The 18,933-nt window shown below is 43.1% G+C and overlaps 1 protein-coding gene across 2 annotated transcripts in view; it reads right to left on the bottom strand.

Moving 5' to 3' along the window:
- TMCC3 (transmembrane and coiled-coil domain family 3) overlaps positions 1-18,451 on the bottom strand; it is a 114,679-nt gene extending 96,228 nt beyond the window's left edge. Inside the window, exon 1 of one of the 2 annotated variants that reach the window (XM_027855839.1) lies at positions 18,374-18,451. In XM_027855839.1, coding sequence (XP_027711640.1) covers positions 18,374-18,451 — 78 coding nt within the window. Of the gene's footprint in view, positions 1-16,456; positions 16,714-18,373 lie in introns of those variants that run through there. The other variant, XM_027855842.1, reaches the window with a different exon arrangement.
- Between the last annotated feature and the right edge of the window lie 482 nt (positions 18,452-18,933).

The raw sequence follows: 18,933 nt of genomic DNA, 5'->3' as shown, positions 1-18,933 counted from the left end.
TAAAAGCAAGGTAGGCAATGGGGATTCAAAGACAGGGAAACTCTCCCTGTGCCCCCAAGGGACTTAGAATTTTCTGGTGGAACATAAACTGCACAGATAAACTTACCAAGTTTATATACAAAGTGGTTTTTTGTTTGTTTACCCCAGATCTGTGATGGATTAGCTCACTGGTGTAGGGGAATTCCCTACAAAGAAACTGTCTCCAAGAAGGCAGATTTGCACTTGTTCTGAAACACATAAACTTACAAAGCTGCCTGGGGCACTGAGAAATTGACTTGCTTGGGATTAAACAGCCAAGAGTGTCTGAGGCAAGGCCAGGTCTCCAGGACAGTAATGACTCCTGTTTCTAGGAGTCTCCTTGTATACAGAAGAGTTTCAGGAAGGAAGAACACTTAATTGGGGAGAAAGGCTTTGTATAGGAGGGGGCATCTGGGCATTGACTGATTCTATGAGGTGTGAGGAGGGTGTACATCCCAGACAAAGGGAGATCACCTGTGTGTGCTAAGGCACAGCAGACAGAGAATGACACATGCACAGAATACCAGATCAGTTTGACCAGAACAGAAACTGATTAAAGAGAAAACAGGAAGCAAAACAAGGTTGGAAACAGCGAGTCCGGTACAACCACTAAGGCACAGAGGATTGGGAAACAATAATATGCTCTTCACTAATTTGGTTAATTTATATGAAGGTGAGGGTTCCACAAAATTAATTAACCACAAGGGATAGTGTTGTAAGCATCAGTCTTATTACTTCTGACCCACCGCTGGGCATACATAGATCAAGGTGGTCAAAGGCAGAAAGGAAAATTCAAAATACCAAACAACACTTTTCACGGTACCAGACAAGTGGAAAGATGGTGGGCACTCAGTGACTGGGGAATGGCTTAAGTACCTGTAGTACAGGAATCAAATGGAATATTATTTTGCAGCAAGAAATGACGAATGTAAAGAATTCTGAGAAGCAAGGAAAGACAAATGAACTGATGCAGAGCAAAGAAGGCAAAACAAGAAAACCCAACATATACAACAACTGCCCGAATGAGTCAAGGAATAAAAAGAAATTGAGTGCTTTCTAATATAATGACTAAGCGGGGAAAAGAAAAGAGAAAATATACCACCTTCATTCCAAAGTTGGGGGCCGGACAATGGTTGCGGAATATTTTATTGACTATCAAACCACATCAGTGTGTTCTCTCTGTCTCTCTCTCACTATACACATACATATACATATAGATACACACACCTTTGTTACCAGAGAAGATCTCACGCATGAGGAAGGGTGAAGTGACATATTTTTGCAATGAATATGATTTAGCAACAAAAGGTGCCAAAACAAATTTTCAAAATGAAATTAACCATACATAACAATTGATGATTCCGAAGGCATTTAGGGATTTTGCAGTGCCTCACCATTAATTCTTGATGCTCTCGAGAGTACTGCATTCTTATAAAAATGGGCCCCTGAGGTGCTTTTGGGTTAAGTCACATGGCAGGGCATGTTAGGGGTAAAATTCAAACAACCCATAATGAGTTCCAAATCTTAAAAAACCCTGGGGAAGACAGAGTGCACCCAATCTGCATCCTTTTTAAAAGGGGAAAAATTAAATATCAAAGACTAACATCTTTATATAAATATTCTTTTTTATTTTTTGCTTTTTTTTTCTTTTGGTGAGGCAATTGGGGTTACATGACTTGCCCAGGGTCACACAGCTAGTAAGGGTCAAGTGTCTGAGGTTGAGATTTGAACTCAGGTCCTCCTGACTCCAAGGCAGGAGCTCTATCCACTGCACCACCTAACTGCCCCTACACTGAATATTCTTAACATCCTCTTAACCCAATTCTTTTATCTCAGCACCTGACAATCTAAACTTCAAGGTTAGAAAGCCAGTAAGGTTTCAAGCCATTAAAATGGATACCTGTCTCACTTTTTATTCTCATACTTATCCATGATTTTTGAATCAAGACTGTCGCCCTCCCTGTCTCCCTCCAATACTACTATTGCCACACATTGTTCAATGCAGCTTTGCCAGTGGGGCCTCAGGTTGGCTGATCAATAAAGGCGGTGGTGACCCACCTGTTTCCATTATTGAGATCAAAATGTTAACTATTCCTGACCAGTTGAAGTAGATCGCCAGGCTTTCTCCTACTATGACTCTTTTAAAATACTGGTACCGTGAAAAGTGTTGTTCGGTATTCTGAATTTTCCTTTCTGTCTTTGATCACCTTGACCAATGTATGCCCAGCAGGGGGTCAGAAGTAATAAGACTTTGGATGAGTCATTTAATTAATCTCTCTAGGCCTCTTCATTTCCCTCATCTATAAAATGAGGGGACAGGTATGTTGCTGTTCAATCCACAATTCATGACCCCATTTGAGGTTTTCTTGGCAAAGATCCTAGAGTGGTTTGCCTTTTCCTCTTCCAAATCATTTTACAGATGTGGAGACTGAGGCAAACAGGGTGAAGTGACTTGCCCAGGGTCACACAGACAGGAAGTGTCTGAGGCCAGATGTGAACTCAGGAAGAAGAGTCTTCCTGGATCCAGGTCCAGCACTCTAACCACTTTGCCACCTAGCTACCCTGGGGGCTGGTTAGATGACTTCTAAAGTTCTTTAAAATAAAATGAGATCTTTGTAAGGCACTTGGTACAGAGTAAGGTGCTATATAAATGGCATACAGTAGGCACACGTGCCTGGCACATAGTAGGTGCTATATAAATGCTCATTCTCTTCCCTTCCTTCAGTTCTAAATCTGTGACTATTTTCCAAATGTTCATGAAGCCTGTTTCAGATTTGCCCTTAATACCACCATCTGCCTATGAAGGGGCCAAGAATCTGGCTGAGCAGGTAGTGATAATCATCACTCCTGCCCCAGGGCTCTGCAGGGCTAGAGTTTTTCACCCCTTATGTTCTCATTCATCTCCTGAAGTGGGCTAATGCCCCATAATGCCAACTCCATAGCTGGTTGTGACAGTTCAATGACATAATGTAAGCAGAGTGCATTGCCAACTTGAAACCACCACATAATGCTAGTTATTATCACGGTAATTGTTTCTCCTAAAAGATTTTAAATTACTTGAAGGCTGAAATGGTTAAATTACTTCTTTTTATCTTCTTCAGCTATTTGCAGAGTACCTAACAATACCACAGACTCTCAATAGAAAATGTTTGGTTGGAATATATGTTAGTAATTGAAACTCATAAATTAATATTAATAAAACATCTATTTTTAGTCAATCAGTAAGCATGTCTTAAGTAATTCTTTGTGCCAAGTGCTTAAATAAAACTGCACCATCAGAGGACCTTTTATTTCTAGCCTGCTCACTTACACAAAAGTAACTAACAACATTGCCTGGATAAGTCCTTGCTCAAGAGAGCCACCTCTTTCACCCACCCAATGCAGAGGCTTACAGATCCACAGCCTGGTTTGTGGTGTTGTTCCTGTTCTAATCTAATAAGAAACTCTTCCATCTGATTCACTGCTGGATGATTGATTCACTGTTCTGTGCATTCTCCCCATTTCCATTAACCCTCTCCCAACACAAAGAAACACAATTAAAAGCAGCAGGGTTTGCAAAGCAGCGGCTTGTGTCTATGGGAAGATGCTGGGCAGGAGTTTTTCGCACTGCCAGGTGGATTTCAAACCTGAACAGCAGCCCCCTGAAACTGACAATGAAAAGAACACTGCACTACTTCTTATCCCTGGTGAATTTCACATGCACTTAAAAAAATGGCCCCTATCTTAGCAACACAAATACATACCCAAACTCTGACCTGGGGTTCCTTTCAGCCCCTTTCATTCTCTGCTTTGGTTGTATCTGCCAACATATCTATTTAAACCAAGGGTTCTTATCTGTCACAGACTCCTCTGACAATCTATAGACCCTTTTTCAGAATAATTATTTTAAATGCATGAAATAAAATACCTACATTGACAAAGGAAATCAATTCCACTGAAAAGCAGTTATCAAATATTGGGGAAAAAAGTTTACAGACCCCAGGTTAAGAACCCCTATTCTATGCCATCCTCATCACTAAGATATCTACCTATGGCTGAACCAGTTCCACCAAGATGAGTTCACAGGCTACAGGTCTGACTGCAGACGTGTAACAACAGCTTCTCAATTAGTCTTATGTAAGTAAGAAACAGTATCACCTGTTTAACCCACACATTTAAAGTGGGGAAATTGAGACTACAATGTTTAATACAATTGTTTATCTCTTTCTGGCAAGGTGAGACTGTTCTAATGCTTGAAATGCGCCCTCCCTCCTCACCTTCACCTCTCAGAATCTCTAGCTCCTTTCAAAGCCTGGCTCAAGTCACCTTCATCCCGATTCCCCCAAAGTTATATTTTCCCTCCCTGACTCCCAGAGTACTCTGTATAATTCTGAGTTTATCTGTGTACTTGTTTTTCTCTTACAGAATGTAAGTACCCTGAGGGCAGGGAGTTTCCTTTTTTTTTTGTCTTTGTACTTCCAACCCCAGCATAGTGCCTGGTACATAGTAGGCACTTAATGAACACTTGCTGAAATGAATTAAGTTTGAAGCTAAAGCATCTTACTTGTGCACAGAAACATAGATCTGGGGCTGGAAAGGACTTCAAAGGCCATCTTGAACAACTCCATGATTTTTCAAATGAGGAAAATGAGGCTCAGGGAACTTAAGGGACCTTCCCTGGGTCACACTAATACTAAGAAGCAGAAGCAAAATTTGAAGTCAAGTCCCCAGATTTCACAACCAGAGGTCTTTTCAAATTGCACCATTTTTAAAAGAGTTTTCTCTCCCCGGTTACATGTAAGTAAGGGTAAGTTAGACTCAGCCAGAGGTTCAGTGGATAGAGCACTAGGCCTGGAGTCAGGAAGACCCAGTTCAAATCTAGCTTCAGACACTTCCTAGCTGTGTGACCCTGGGCAAGTCACTTAATCTCTGATTGCCTAATAAAATGGATCCACTGGAGGAGGAAATAGTAAGCCACTTCAGTATCTTTGTCAAGAAAACCCCAAATGTGGTCACAAAAGGTTGGACATGACCAAAAAACAACTGAACAACAAGTTAGATCCAGGCTGTACTTACACCAATGAAGTTTAACACATCTAGGAAATCACTTTTCTGTCAAAGTTTCCGTTTTACCATCTAGTAAATGGGAATAACTCACTCCTACCCCATTTCATCTGGCAAAAATATTATATGCGGGTAGGTAGGTGGTGCAGTGAATACAGCACCAGCCCTGGAGTCAGGAGGACCTGAGTTCAAACCCAGCCTCAGACACTTGACCCTTACTAGCTGTGTGACCTTGGGCAAGTCACTTAACCCCATTGCCTACACACAAAAAAAAACCCCCAAAAAAACCCCCCAAAAATTATATGAACATAAATGTGCTTACAAAAACACTGAAACCTTTTCAGTCCAGAAGAAAGGTTACGTTAAGTAATACAGTAATATAGATGGAATTCAGCAAGATTATAAGTTGTACATGACTAATGTGGAAATATGTTTAATATTATTATACATGTATAGCCTATATCAGATTGCACGCTGTCTTTGGGAAGGGGAAGAGGAGGGAGGGTGAAAAATTTAGAATTCAAAATCTTATAAAAGTGAATGTTGAAAACTAAAAATTAATTAACTAATTAATTTTTCAAAAAAGAATTTAAATTGTAGAACAGTTGTAGATCTGGGTTGGTAGAGGGAATTTCCAAAAAAAGCCCCCTTGTAGGGGCAAGGTAGGGAAGGATTAGACAAATGAGGAAACAAGGAAAGCCTTTTTGCCTTTACACTCAATATCATCAAACAAGGCAGTAGAAGAATTTGGACTAGCTCTCCTGTCACCTAGCCTGTCCACCACCCAGCTGCTAGAGATCCATAATCTATAGATCTAATTAGAGCCACCTTCTCTGTAGAGTAAACTTCCTGTTACACCTGATGTCAATAACCAGGGATGCCCTTTGCAACCATCAAGATGACCCTGAGACACTGAGATGCTGGGGTCCTTTCTCACTTAAAGATGAAATTATTTTCTTTGTGGTTTTAATTTAAGAGTATTTACCTGATTTCCTGATATTCAAAGCATCATGTACGTATTAACTCCTTATCTACCAGAGCACTTGATTACCCAGCCTTTACTGACAACCATGATCAATAACTTACAGTCATATAGTTTTTCTTATTGCCAGTCCCCTCCCCCCATAATACAGCCATACATGGAAAAGCCTATTTTATTTAAATATCTCACAGTGCACTAGCAGAGGGGACTCCCTCATTTCTTTTTGGGAATTCCCTCTAGCAATGAAACCACAGGTCTAATTTTATTCTCTTAGAGCAGCCAAGTAACCAATTCCATCTGTGTCTCAACACTGGGCAAGATGAACTCAACATTTAGGAGAGACCAGAAGTGCTGTGAGCAACTAGACACGTGCATGGAAATCCTTGAGAGAATGGAAGCTCTCTAAGGGCAGGGACACTTGTCCTTGTATCACCGTGGCTAGCAGCAAGTACGTGCTTAATAAATGCTTGTTGACTGATTCGTGATTCAGTGACCTTGGCAGTGGGGCCCTCCCAATATCCTTCAAGTCGTTTTAATATTATTAACATATTTCTAGTACTCTCAAGGAGCAACTAGACGACTTAGTGGATACAGCACCAGGCCTACAGCGAGAAGATCTGAGTTCAAATCTGGCCCCAGACATTTACTAGCTATGTGACCCTGGGCAAGTCACTTAACCCCTATTTGCCTCAGTTCCTCATCTGTAAAATGGGGACACTCTGGAGATCCAGGCCAAGAAAATCATGGAGTCACACTGAACAACAACAACGACACAAAGTGACTTGGGAGTTGACAAAACACTTTTCTCACTATAACCCAGAGAAGTAGGTAGATGTACTATCTCCATTTTTTAATATGTAAGCACTTCGAGGCTTAGGAAGGTTGCCTTGGTTACACTTAGTCACACAGCATCAGAGTTGGGAAGTTGTGCTGGTATTAATTTCTTTAAAAGTGAAATGACTGGCCCAAGGTCACACAGGCAGTAAATGAGAGAGACCAGACCCCAGGTCATCTGACCTCAAATCCAGGCCTCTATCCACTCTATATAATCTGCCATTACATTAAAGCTAACCACACAAACAGTCCAGGAAAGTGTGCTGGGTGTGAAGTCAAGAGAATTTGGCTATGGCTCCTACTTCGGACACTTAACTACATACATGTGTGACTCGGGCCATATTTCTTTAACCTCTCACGGATCCTCATCTGAAAGGTGAAGGGATTGGATCGGGGATGGTCTTTGTCCAAGAACAACTTCCTAAAAGAATGCAAGGGAAAGTTGTGGAAGTCACAGGTGACTTAATACATTTATTATTAACGACACGGACAGCATCTCAAATATTAGAAGAAATTCTATAATAGAATATTCCCAACCAAGAATTGTACAGGAGACCCAATGCCAAGGATGGATGGCCTAAATACTTCATTTCTACTCTTGCAAAGGGGCAACCAGGTGGCACCATAGAGCACCAGGTCTGGAGTCAGAAAACTCTTCTTCCTGAGTTCAAATCTGGCCTCAGAAACTTACTAGCTGTGTGACCCTGAGCAAGTCACTTCACCCTGTTTGCCTGAGTTTCCTCATCTGCAAAATAAGCTGGAGAAGGAAATGGCGAACCACTCCAGTATCTTTGCCAGGACGCTACCACCCAAAAAAGGGGCCATAGAGAGTTGGACACGACTGGACGACAACCCTTGCCATAGATCGAGAAGCAGCATGATTTAGGGGAGTGAATGTCGAATTTAGAGTCAGAGGATCTGGGTTCAAATCCCAGTTCTTTCCCTTACTATCTGTGTCACCGTGGGCAAGTGACTCTGGACCTCAGTTTCCTAATATGTAAAATGAGAAGGTTACACAAGATGGTTTCTAAGTAAAGGGGAGGGGAGAAACAGACAATGAAGACAGAAGAAAGGGTTGAGTTGCAGACTAATCAGAAATAAAGTGGAATGATAGAAGGCAAGAACAGATTTTGGAAAGATCTGACCACAAGAATGAGGCCCATCAACTTAACCGGATAGTCAGCTGGGGCCATATTGTAGGGTCTTGGCCAGGAGAGTGACATGATGGTGGGGTTTCTGCAGGACTCACCTAATGCTGGTCTGTCTGCAGATGGGCCAGAGACGGGTCATCATGATGGAAATCAAAAGGCTGATTATGTTCCTTCATTACTAAAATCAGATTTAACAGGAAGCTTACTATACTAACGGGAAGGGACTGCAGATCAGTCAAGAAACCAGAATCTAGGTATGTTGTAATCACAGCCGGGAGGCAGAAAGAAGGAATAGCCAGGAGAAAGATTTCAAAGAAAGAACCAGCAGGATTTTGTGAATTTCTGAAGCTATTCTGTTTTATTTCTCCTGTGTATATAATCTTACTCCAACTGGCATCATAGTTATTTGTGCACAGGGCTAATTTCCAATCCCATTAGATGATACACCCAGATGTCCTTTTCCACCTTTGTGTACCCACTACCTAGCACACAGAAGGCACTTTAGAAACATCCATAGAATTGTAAATCATTACAATGTTAACATCTTATACATATAGCACTTGAAAGTTTACAAAATGTTTTACAGATATTATATCTCTTTTGAACCTCATAACAACCCTGAGAAATAGATTCTCTTATGATCCCTATTTTACAGAAGAGGAAACCGAGGCTGAGAGAGGTTAAGTGAAAGAAAGGGGCACCAGGCTGGAAGTCAGATCTAGATTGTACTGTTACCACCAATGGGTAACGTTGGGCAAATCACTATTTTTCCATCTTTGCCTTAGTTTTACCATCTATGTAATGGGAATAACTTGGTTGCTATGGCATTTAACTTTAACCATATTACCAATGCAAATGTGAGACCAAAGGTCACACAGCTATTAAGTGTCTGAGGAGGGATAAAAGAATAAAATGAAACTGAATTTCTCTATGATGATAATGGCCAATTTTGGTCCAGGAAAAGGGACTGTTGGTGAACAATAGTGCACATAACAGTCAGATAAGGTGTTGATTGATTTTGCTGAACTTTTTCCCCCTCTTTAAAAAAAAAAGTCTTTATTACAAGAAACAGCTTCATGGACCAAGGAGGAGGGAGATTTATTCTGAAATTTAGATGATATAAAAATTAAAAGTGTCAATTAAAAAGAGAAATGAATCAGCCTGTGGAATAAGGGATGCAGAAAACAGTCTGCCATAAAGTGAAGGTTTTAAGCCTGGATGGCTAGAAGAACAGCAATACTATTGGCAGACATGAAGCATTTATTTCATTCTGTCTGGACTCAACTACACAAAAGTGTCCACTAAGGAGTCTGCTCCTAATTAAGGCTCCTGCTGCATTTGAAATAAGGAGCATTAAACTGAAGGCAAGATCTGGATCCACTTGGCCACTCACTAGCTGTGTGACTTTGGACAGGTTGACAGACCTTTCTGAGCATCAGGGTGTAACTACTTCTAGCTACTCCCATTAACCTGCCAGCTTATTGATGAAAGTAATTCCTTTCCAGTGCCTAAAGTTCCAGGGGCAGGGAACTTGGAAAGGATTTGTTCTGTGAGGTCTGGATTCAGTCAAAGGGCTACACTTGGACCTAGAGGGCCACATGTGGCCTCGAGGCTGCAGATTTCCCAGCCCTAGCCTAAAACCTGACTACCAATGAAGACTGGCTGCTCAGTCATTTGATTTCTTAAAAAAAAAAAAAAAACAACTTCCTAAGACACTGTCAGAGTAAAAGCTTTCCCCCTGGTCACACAGCCAGTAAGGGTCAGAGGAGGGACTAGAACGCAGGCCTTGCAGATTTCAAGGAAAGCCCTTTATCCACTGCAGAGAGCTGCCCATCTTAGTTATCTGACTTCTCCTTAGCTTTTCAGGAAAAGCACTTACTGTACAGGGGCAGGAGCACAGCAGTAAAATTTCAGAAATACTCAAGATATGAAAAAACTAGACAGGATTCTAATTATGGATAAATGTGCCCTACTTAATAACAGAGTAATTCAATATAAAGTGGCATGGTATCACCTATTGCATAATTTCTGGGGTTTATAGAACTTATTTTAAAAGGTGAATGCTCTAGTCTTGTCAGCTAAAGACATTTGCAGGAGCTCGGTTAAGGATCTAAATTGTCTTGAGATCTGGCACATATGTGCTTGTCTAATAATAATAACAACAACAACATTTATATAGTGCCTACTATGTGCCAAACACTATGTTAAAGCACTTCACAAACATTATCTCATTTTATTCTCATAACAACTGCTTGAGGCCAGGAACTCTGGGAGGGGGACTAGTTTAAGTCACCTTACTTCAAGCATAGATTTCCAGTGTTAAAATGGCCCAGGGCTATATTAATCTTTTGGAGGCTGGTAGATTAAAAGGATCTTCCCCCAAGGGAAATCTGTAGTATTTCCCTTGTAATTGCAACAAAGCATCAATTCTGAAGACCCAAAAAATGACCAGATAAGTAAGAACTAGGTCAACCCAAAACTGTAAGCCACTCCGCTCATCCCCAAAGGTTAAATAATCTCTTCCAGGAGACCTCAGCCTCATGTCAATAAGAACACTGGGAGCAGGGAGGGGGAAGGAAGCAAATGACCAAATAATTATATCTCAAAATAATTCTTTTCCACTCCTGCCGACCACTCTGGGGCATGTGTATGTGTGTGCATGCATGAGAGAGAGAAAGAGAGAAAGAGAAAGAGAGAGAGACAGAGACAGAGAGAGACAGAGACAGAGAGTGAGAGAGTGTGAGAGAGAGAGAGAGAGAGAGAGAGAGAGAGAGAGAGAGAGAGAGAATATGCCCCCAGGAACTGGTTTACTTATCTCAGGAGTGAAGAGCTTTACATGCCTGTCTGGGGAGAGGCATAGGGAGCCACAGAAGAGCTTTGAGCAGAGAAGTAACCTTTAGGAGAGGTCAGATGTTTTTCAGAAATTTCATTTTAGCAGCTTCCAGTCAGGAGGCTTTTGCAAATAATCCAAATGAGAGGGGATGGGGGCCTGTGAGAATGGGGAGAAAGGATGGATGGGAGAGATGGTCTAGATCTAGAAATCAACAAGACTTAAAAACTAATTCTATTATAGACATTTGTAATGCACAACAGGCAGTAAGGTGGTACAGTGGATAGAGCACCAGGCCTGGAGTCAGGAAGACCCAAGTTCAAATCTGGCCTCAGCCACTTATTAGCTGTGTGACCCTGGACAAGTCACTTCACCCTGTTTGCCTCAGTTTCCTCATCTGTCAAATGGGCTGGAGAAGGAAATGGCAAACCGCTCCAGTATCTCTGCCAAGAAAACCCCAAATGGGGTCATGAAGAGTCAGACGTGACTGAAAAACAATAGAACAGCAACACACAATATCCAAGTCTGTGCCAAGGACATGGGACAAATGCCAATAGCCAGAGGCTCCAGACAGAGAGGAATATAAGTGGATACTTACTGTGTTACAGTAAGAAACCATATTCCTAATAACTTAATGGATGTTAGTTGGTAAAGAAATATCTCCATCTGCTAAATCACTTTAAGCAAGCTTACTACAGTTCAACCAAACAAAAACCCCAAATTCGTCATCATGCAGACCTTCTCACTGACCCCACCCCAACTCATCACAGAATTTCATCCATTTCCTAGGTGATAAGGCAGGAAGTTCAATCACCGCTGTCCTACTCTGTTTGAATGAAAATTCCTGCTTGCCTCAAGCTGGTTTACTTTTGACCTAACCTAGTTTCTTTGAGGACACCAGGTACACTGCTAAGTCACACAGCTGGTTTTTGAGAGCTCATTGGTGTCCCACGGCCTAGGGGTGAGAACACTAGTGAACACTGGTGTGCACGTATGATGTTGTGAGGGCTGAAAAGTTATCCAGCCACTCTGGAAGACAAAAGTCACTACACTGTGCATACCCGATGATACATCTTCCAGGCCTGACTATGTGTGTGTACATATGTACATGTATACACACACACACACACACACACATACACACAACATTTGCTGTTTTAAATATTTTTTGCATGTGGATCTTTTCCCCTCTGTCTTTGATTTCTTTTAGGGAATAAACACACAGGTGTTCTCCAAAGAGGGCAAAGACAGAGTAAAGAACACACATGCACAAAATATTTAAAGCAGCACTTTTGGATGCTGCAAATAAATGGAAATAAAGTGGGTGCCCATCAATTGGGAAGTAACTAAATAAACTATGGTATAAAGACGTAATGGAATCATACTGCATTATAAGAAATGCCAATTATGACAGATTCAGAGAAGCCTGGGAGGATTTGTATGAACTGATGCCTAGTGAAGGGAGCAGAAGCTGAAGAACAATAATGTAAAGAAAACAACTTTGCAAGACTTAAGGACTCTCACTGATGCATTGACCAATCGCAACTCCAGAAAGGGGATTGCGCATCTACATTTTGGCTGAGTGACCAATTGTGGCCTCAGAAGAATGATGACAAGGGCACAGACAAGCAAAATAACAATGTACTACGGGGTTAAATTTAATCTACACTTGACAATTCATAGTTTCATACAGCCATCTTTTCCTTTTTTGTACACAGAAAAGTTCATGTTAATGTTAAGAGTTCAGAATAAAAAAATGAAGAAAAAATTTTTTTTAAAAAAGAAAACTGATGATGAAATGTACCTTCCACGTCTTGGCAGAGGGGAAAAAGACCAGAGATACAGAATGACATCTATTTTCAGTCAAAGCCAATGTGTTGATTTGTTTTGTATAACTCTTACTTATTCTATTTGTTTCAGGGCGAGGAGATATTAGTGAGTAGTGAGAGATTAGAAAAATAAAAAAGAAAGAAAAGTGTAAATGAAATCTTTAAAAAAACACTTAAAAAAAGGAAGAGACTGGCAAACAGAGCAGTTTTGTTATACAAACTGTACATAACAGATGATCACAGCTTCATATACAATCCTCTTTTTTTTCTTTGTTGACTCATTTTTGCTAATGTTTGCAAGTTTATAAGAAACCTTATAATAATAAAGAACAAAAATTAAAATGCCTTGGATTAAAATCAGAACTGGGACATTACCTCTACCACTTACCTAGCTATGTGACCCTTGGCCAGCCAGCCAACCTCTGAACATCTCTGTTTTCTCATCTGTAAAATGGACACAATAATAATGCCTACTTCACAGGGTTCTTATAGGAATTGGGTATGGCAACACGCGTTAAAGATGTAGCCAAGCTATGTCCAAATGGGCTACTAGTGGTAAATGTGGCATAATAGGAGGAACCACAAAGCTCATAACAATACATAACAATAGTTGTTAAATCAGCATGACTTGAAAAGGGAAAAAAAAAACCCTCCCCTATTTAACTTTTATTGGCCCCTAGAAAACCAGCTCTAGAAACAGACAATCACCCGGAGGCACACAGCTAAGACCGAATGCCTCTATCCAAGTAAAGTCCCCCCTTTATGTCTTTTCATCTAAACAGCCCCAGTTCATTCTTTGATACCTTTCTCATTTTATAAGAGCTGAAAGCGAGTTACTGGGAAGGGAAGGGAAGGTCATATAGTCAGCTTACACAGCTGAGCAAGCCTCAAAGGAGGAAAGCAACAGGACAGGCTTGTCATTCAAAACAACTCATTCTGTTACTTACAGAAATGGCATCAAGGAAATGTCCCAGAAAATTGGAGACTATATTTCTTCTTAAAGAACTCCTACATGCAGGCATTCTTTACATACATACATGTTCAGACATGGCCAATGGGTTGATTTGTTTTGCTTGACTTTATTGAGGGAGGGATGAAGGAGAAGGGGCAGGGGGTAAAGGCACTGGAAAGTGACAGTGATTTTTTACAAGCAAAGAACATTGATACAATTTTTTTAAAGATAATTAAAAAAAAAAACCTCTAGGTATCTCAGAGGAAATAGTGTTATGGCTGGAGTCAAGAAGACCTGAGTTCAAATTTGGGGTCAAAAACTTCATAGTTGTGTGACCTTGGGCGAGTCACTTAACCTCTATTTTCCTCAGTTTCCTTAACTGTAAAATGGAAGTAATAATAGTACCTACCTCCCAGGGTGGTTGCGAGGATCAAATGAGATAATATTTGTAAATCACTTAGCACTTATTGTTGTTGTTCAGTTGGATCTGACTCTTTGAGGCCCCAGTTTTGGATTTCTTGGCAAAGATACTGGAGTGGTTTGCCATTTCCTTCTCCAGTTCATTTTACAGATGAGGAAACTAAGGCAGAGTTAAGTGACTGCCCGAGGGTCATACAGCTACTAAGTGTCTGAGGCCAGATTGGAACCCAATAAAATAAGTCTTCCTGACTCCAGGCCCAACACTCTATCCCTTGTGCCATCCAGAGCTGCTCAATTCCTGGCAAATGGGTACTTAATAAATGATTGCTTCTTTCCTTCCACTTGCATAGAATGCTGGGCTTGCAGTAAGAAAGACCTGAGTTGGAATCCTCTCTTAATGACTTACTATCCGTGTGCAACTGAGTAGGTCAGTTTCTCTATGTACAATGGGGATAATAATAGCACCTACCTCCCAAGTTTATTGTGAGGGTCAAATGAGATGATATATGTAAAGCATTCTGCAGATCTGAGACACACTATATAAATACTAGCTATTATTATTAGACCATCTTTTAAAAGTCAGAGATCTCTCTAATTTTCAAGTAATCATATTAATTGTACAAAAGATCAATCAAAACATACCTCAGAAAAAGCATCAAGGAAGCATTTAAAGATACCCAGAAGAGGGGACAAGGCAGTTTAGAAAGGGACAGGCACCCCAGATAGAGCACCAACCCTGAACCTGAGGGGAACCTGAGTTCAAATATGGCCTCAGCCAAAACACATGACACCTACTAGCTGTGTGACCCTGGGCAAGTCATTTAGCCCCGATTGCCTCACTAAAAACAAACAAACAAACAAACAAAAAAGAATCCAAAACCATTTCCTTTTTTTTTTACTGTACTGAATTTTTTTAAACATCATTTTCATTTCCAAATGCATCCCTCCTTTACCAAAGAGCCAACCCTTGTAACAAAGAATCAAAAATGAAAAGAGGAAAATGAAAGAAAAAGAACTCAGTTCAGCAAAACTAACTAATAATTTAACCAGGGCTGACAGTATATGTAATGTGTCACAACCACAGTCCACCACTTCTGCAAAGAAAGGAGAGAGGGACATTCTCTCCTCTCTCTCTCTCTCTCTCTCTCTCTCTCTCTCTCTCTCTCTCTCTCTCTCTCTCTCTCTCTCCCCTCTTTTTGTTTTGTTTTAGGCAATTGGGGTTAAGTGACTTGCCCAGGGTCACACAGCTAGTGTCAAGTGTCTGGTCTGAGTCTGGATTTAAACTCAGGTCCTCCTGACCCCAGGGCCACTACTGCGCCACCTAGCTGCCCCCCTCCTCTCTTCTTCTGAGTCAAACTTTACTCAAAAGCCACAGAAAAGTGTGGAAAATCAAAGAATTTTCCCCAAATTACTATGGACTTGGGACCTTTACATATCAATTTGGTGGCAATTTTAGCATTTTTAAATATTAAGGTATTAAGGAACTAGGTTCAACAAGGAGAAATTCCTAAAGGAGTTAAGCAAGCAAAAAGGTGGGGTTGGAGTTGGGGGAAATCTAGCCCAAGATTTATGCTATAAAATTTAGGGTTGGAAGGGACTTTCTAAGTGATCAAATCCAACTCCTTCATTTTACAGATGAGGAAACTGGGGTTTCAGGGAAATGACTTCTGGAAAGGCACATAGTCTGAAGCCACAAGGTTGGGATTTGAACTCGCGTCCTCTGACTCCCAAATCATCAGATCATAGAGCCACTTAGAGCTGAAAGGACCCTTAAAGGTCACCTAGTCCCCTCATTTTACAGATGAGGAAACTGAGGCGGAGAGAGGTTAAGTGACTTTGCCCAAAATCACACAGGCAGTGTGATGGGGTAGTATTTGAACTCTGGACTCCATGGCCACTAAGCTTCTTCCAGCTCTAAATGTACGCCCCCATAACTACAAAGGGGAAAGCTAGGTGGCGCCACAGTGTACAGAGCACTGGGCCTGGAGTCAGGAAGACTCATCTTCCTGAGTTCAAATCTGGTCTCAGACACTTACCAGCTACGTGACCCTGAGCAAGTCAATTAACAGTTTGCCTCAGTTTCCTCATCTGTAAAATGAGCTGAACAAAGAAATGACAAACCACTCCAAAATCTTTGCCAAGAAAAACCCAAATGATACAACTGAACAACATGACTCCAAATCCAATCCTCTTTCCAATGACCATACTGTCTCTGCTTGTCAAACATGAAATTAACCAGTAATAGCTCAATTGATGATAAAATCTTCTGGTGTGGGTTTTTTTTCCCCCATAACCTGCCCCCTCCACATTTCCAGTCTTCTTGCACCTTAAACCAACCCCCGAGTATTAGACTATTCATTGACCCAATCCTCCTTGCTGATCCAGCAGTACACTCACCCCTGCCTCTGGGTATTCTCATTGGCTGTCCATGCCTGGATCTCTCTCTCTTCTCATCTCCATCTCGCGGCTTCCTTCAAGTCCCAATTAAAATTCCCCCTCCCACAGGAGCCTTTCCCAATCCCCCTTAATTCTGCTGCCCTCTGCCTGTGGATGGCCTCCAATGTATCCCGTCTATGTCGTGTTTGTACATAGCTGTTTGCAAGTTGTATTCCCCATTAGATTGTAAGCTCTTTGAGGGCAGAGACTGTCTTTTACTCTCTGCGTCCCTAACCCTTAGTTCCGTCCCTGACACATAGTTTATAAATGTTCACGGACTTTCCAGCCAGCAAAATACACAAGGAAACAATCTTATCAAGTCTGATTCAATCCTGCAAGACTAGAATAAAAGGTCCCTGAGTAGTACACACAGCTGGTAGGCAGGACTACATCACCAGTCAGTCGATTAGGCCGTGTATGGCTCAGCCAGGTGGGTAGAACAGAACTCAGGAGACTTCCCAGGCGAACTTTATACAGAGAAACTGACACCAAGACCCTGGGGCTCAGGAACAAGTGGGCACTGTTTACAGAGCAAAGGGCAAAGGACTTAACCAAGCCAGCAACGAATGCCAAGGTGGAGGAGGAGGGTGCTGACTGGAGGGCATTTCATGAAGAGGCAAGACGGAAAAAATCCGTCCAGTGGTGACACCCAGAAAGATAGGGGGAGGTCAAGAAAATCAACACATATTACACAGAGGAAGACTTGTTTTTTCCTTTGCCTGTAGAGATCAAGTCATACTTCTCTCTCAAGCTGGGCCCCTCATCTTTTATTCTAAAGCCCTGAATTTCTCGTCTCTGCAGAAGCCTCAGAAGAGAGGAGCTATTTTCGCCCACAGCCAAAATCAGTAACAGCAAATTATACTGCAAACAATAAGAAGGGCGCTTGCTTCACTTGGCTTTAAAGAGCAGGGAAGCAGCCGGTGGGGCCTCTGACTTGACTCGAGCCGAGCTATTAGGGGGCGGCAGCGCCGGAGCGCCCGCGATCCCAAAGCGGGTCCGGTCCGGTCCGGTCCGGCCAGCCCAGGATGTGTCTCTCGCTCACTCCCCGGCTAACGCGAGGAAACTCGAACCCGGGGTATCGACAAAGCGGGGTAGGGGAGGCTGGAGAGAGGGAGGATAGATGTAAAGAGATCCTTGTCATCTTCAGTGTCCCAGTGACACACACGCGCGCACATGCCAACGGCTGGCACCCAGGGCCCTTCCTTGTAAGCTGGGGATCCTCGCCGGCCTTGCAGCCGGGACAAGGGGCGCTTTCGGGCGGACAGGGCTGCCCATCTGGGTCCCTCTTTTTCGGATAGGGTCCAAGCCTTCTTAATCTGGGGTCTGGGGAACTCAAAAAATATTTCATATAATTTCCTTTTCAATGCTGCACATTTTATGGATTTAAAAATCTTAGAGTGAGAAGGGCTCCACGGGCTTCTCCGGACATTTCAGTACTTGGCGAGTACCTGGCACGTAGTAGGTGCTGAATAAATGCTTGTTGACTTGAATTACCGGTTGCCCTGGTGCCTCGCTCCCTCTTTCCAAGCCAGGGTGCAAGTTCTAGTTCAGGCTGGGTTTTCTGAGTTCTCCCCCCGCCCCCCATCTCCACCCCCCAACTCCAAGGAACCGAACGTAGTTGGGACGCGCTGCGGAGAAAGGAGGAAAGGGAGGCGGGGGAGGAGGAAGCAATACTCATTAAACGTAACTATTTCTAGGAACTGCTCGGGCGAGGGAGAAAAGCATCAGCCAGCCGCCGGCCCCCTCCCCCGGCCCGAGCGGGTGGTGGTGGCCGGTCGGGGTCCGGGGTCTGGGTCTGGGTCTGGGTCAGGTCCCGGTGCGTGCGCGCCCCGCTCTCCCCTGGCCGGCCCCCTCGATCGCTGGCCGCGCCAAGCTTACCCGGCTCCTGCAGCGCTGGTGCCGGCCCGGGTCCGAGTAGGTCCGGTCCACTGTGAGCGCCGTGTCGCTCCCTGGCATCCTGGCTCCGGGGGAGGAGGCGGCGGCGGCGGTGGCTGCAGCTCCCCAAGCCCCCCGAGACGCGCTTCGCGGCGCAGGCGCGCCCCCAACTTTTCCTTTCGGCCGACTCGGCCCGAGCTCGGCGCGTCCACCCTGGGCTGGTGCCCCGGGGTCTGGCCAGCGGCAGCTCACCCCGGCTTAACCCTTTGCTGAACTCGGCGGCGCCTCCGCAGGCTGGGTGCGGTAGAGCGGGCGGAGGAAAGCCAGTCTCCTCCCTCTTCCCTCCCCTCCCCGGGGCTCCAGGCTCCCAGTGTCTGGTGCCCCCCCAGAGGGTGCGGAAAGCTCTGCTTTCCCTCTCCTTCTCGCTCTCAGACCCAGTCTCCGGGAAAACTTTTTTTCCTCCCAGGGTTCTCTCTTCTCCTTTAAAAAAAAAAGCGTCTCCTCTTTAGGTGTATTTATATGTGCAGAACATTCGGCCCCTCCCTTCCCCCGCCCCACACCCA

This window comes from Vombatus ursinus, unplaced genomic scaffold (assembly GCF_900497805.2).
Source record: "Vombatus ursinus unplaced genomic scaffold, bare-nosed wombat genome assembly UNPS02011334.1, whole genome shotgun sequence".
Taxonomy (NCBI): domain Eukaryota; kingdom Metazoa; phylum Chordata; class Mammalia; order Diprotodontia; family Vombatidae; genus Vombatus; species Vombatus ursinus.
Note: the sequence above shows the minus strand (reverse complement) of the source record. Positions and strands in the feature narration are given on the sequence as shown.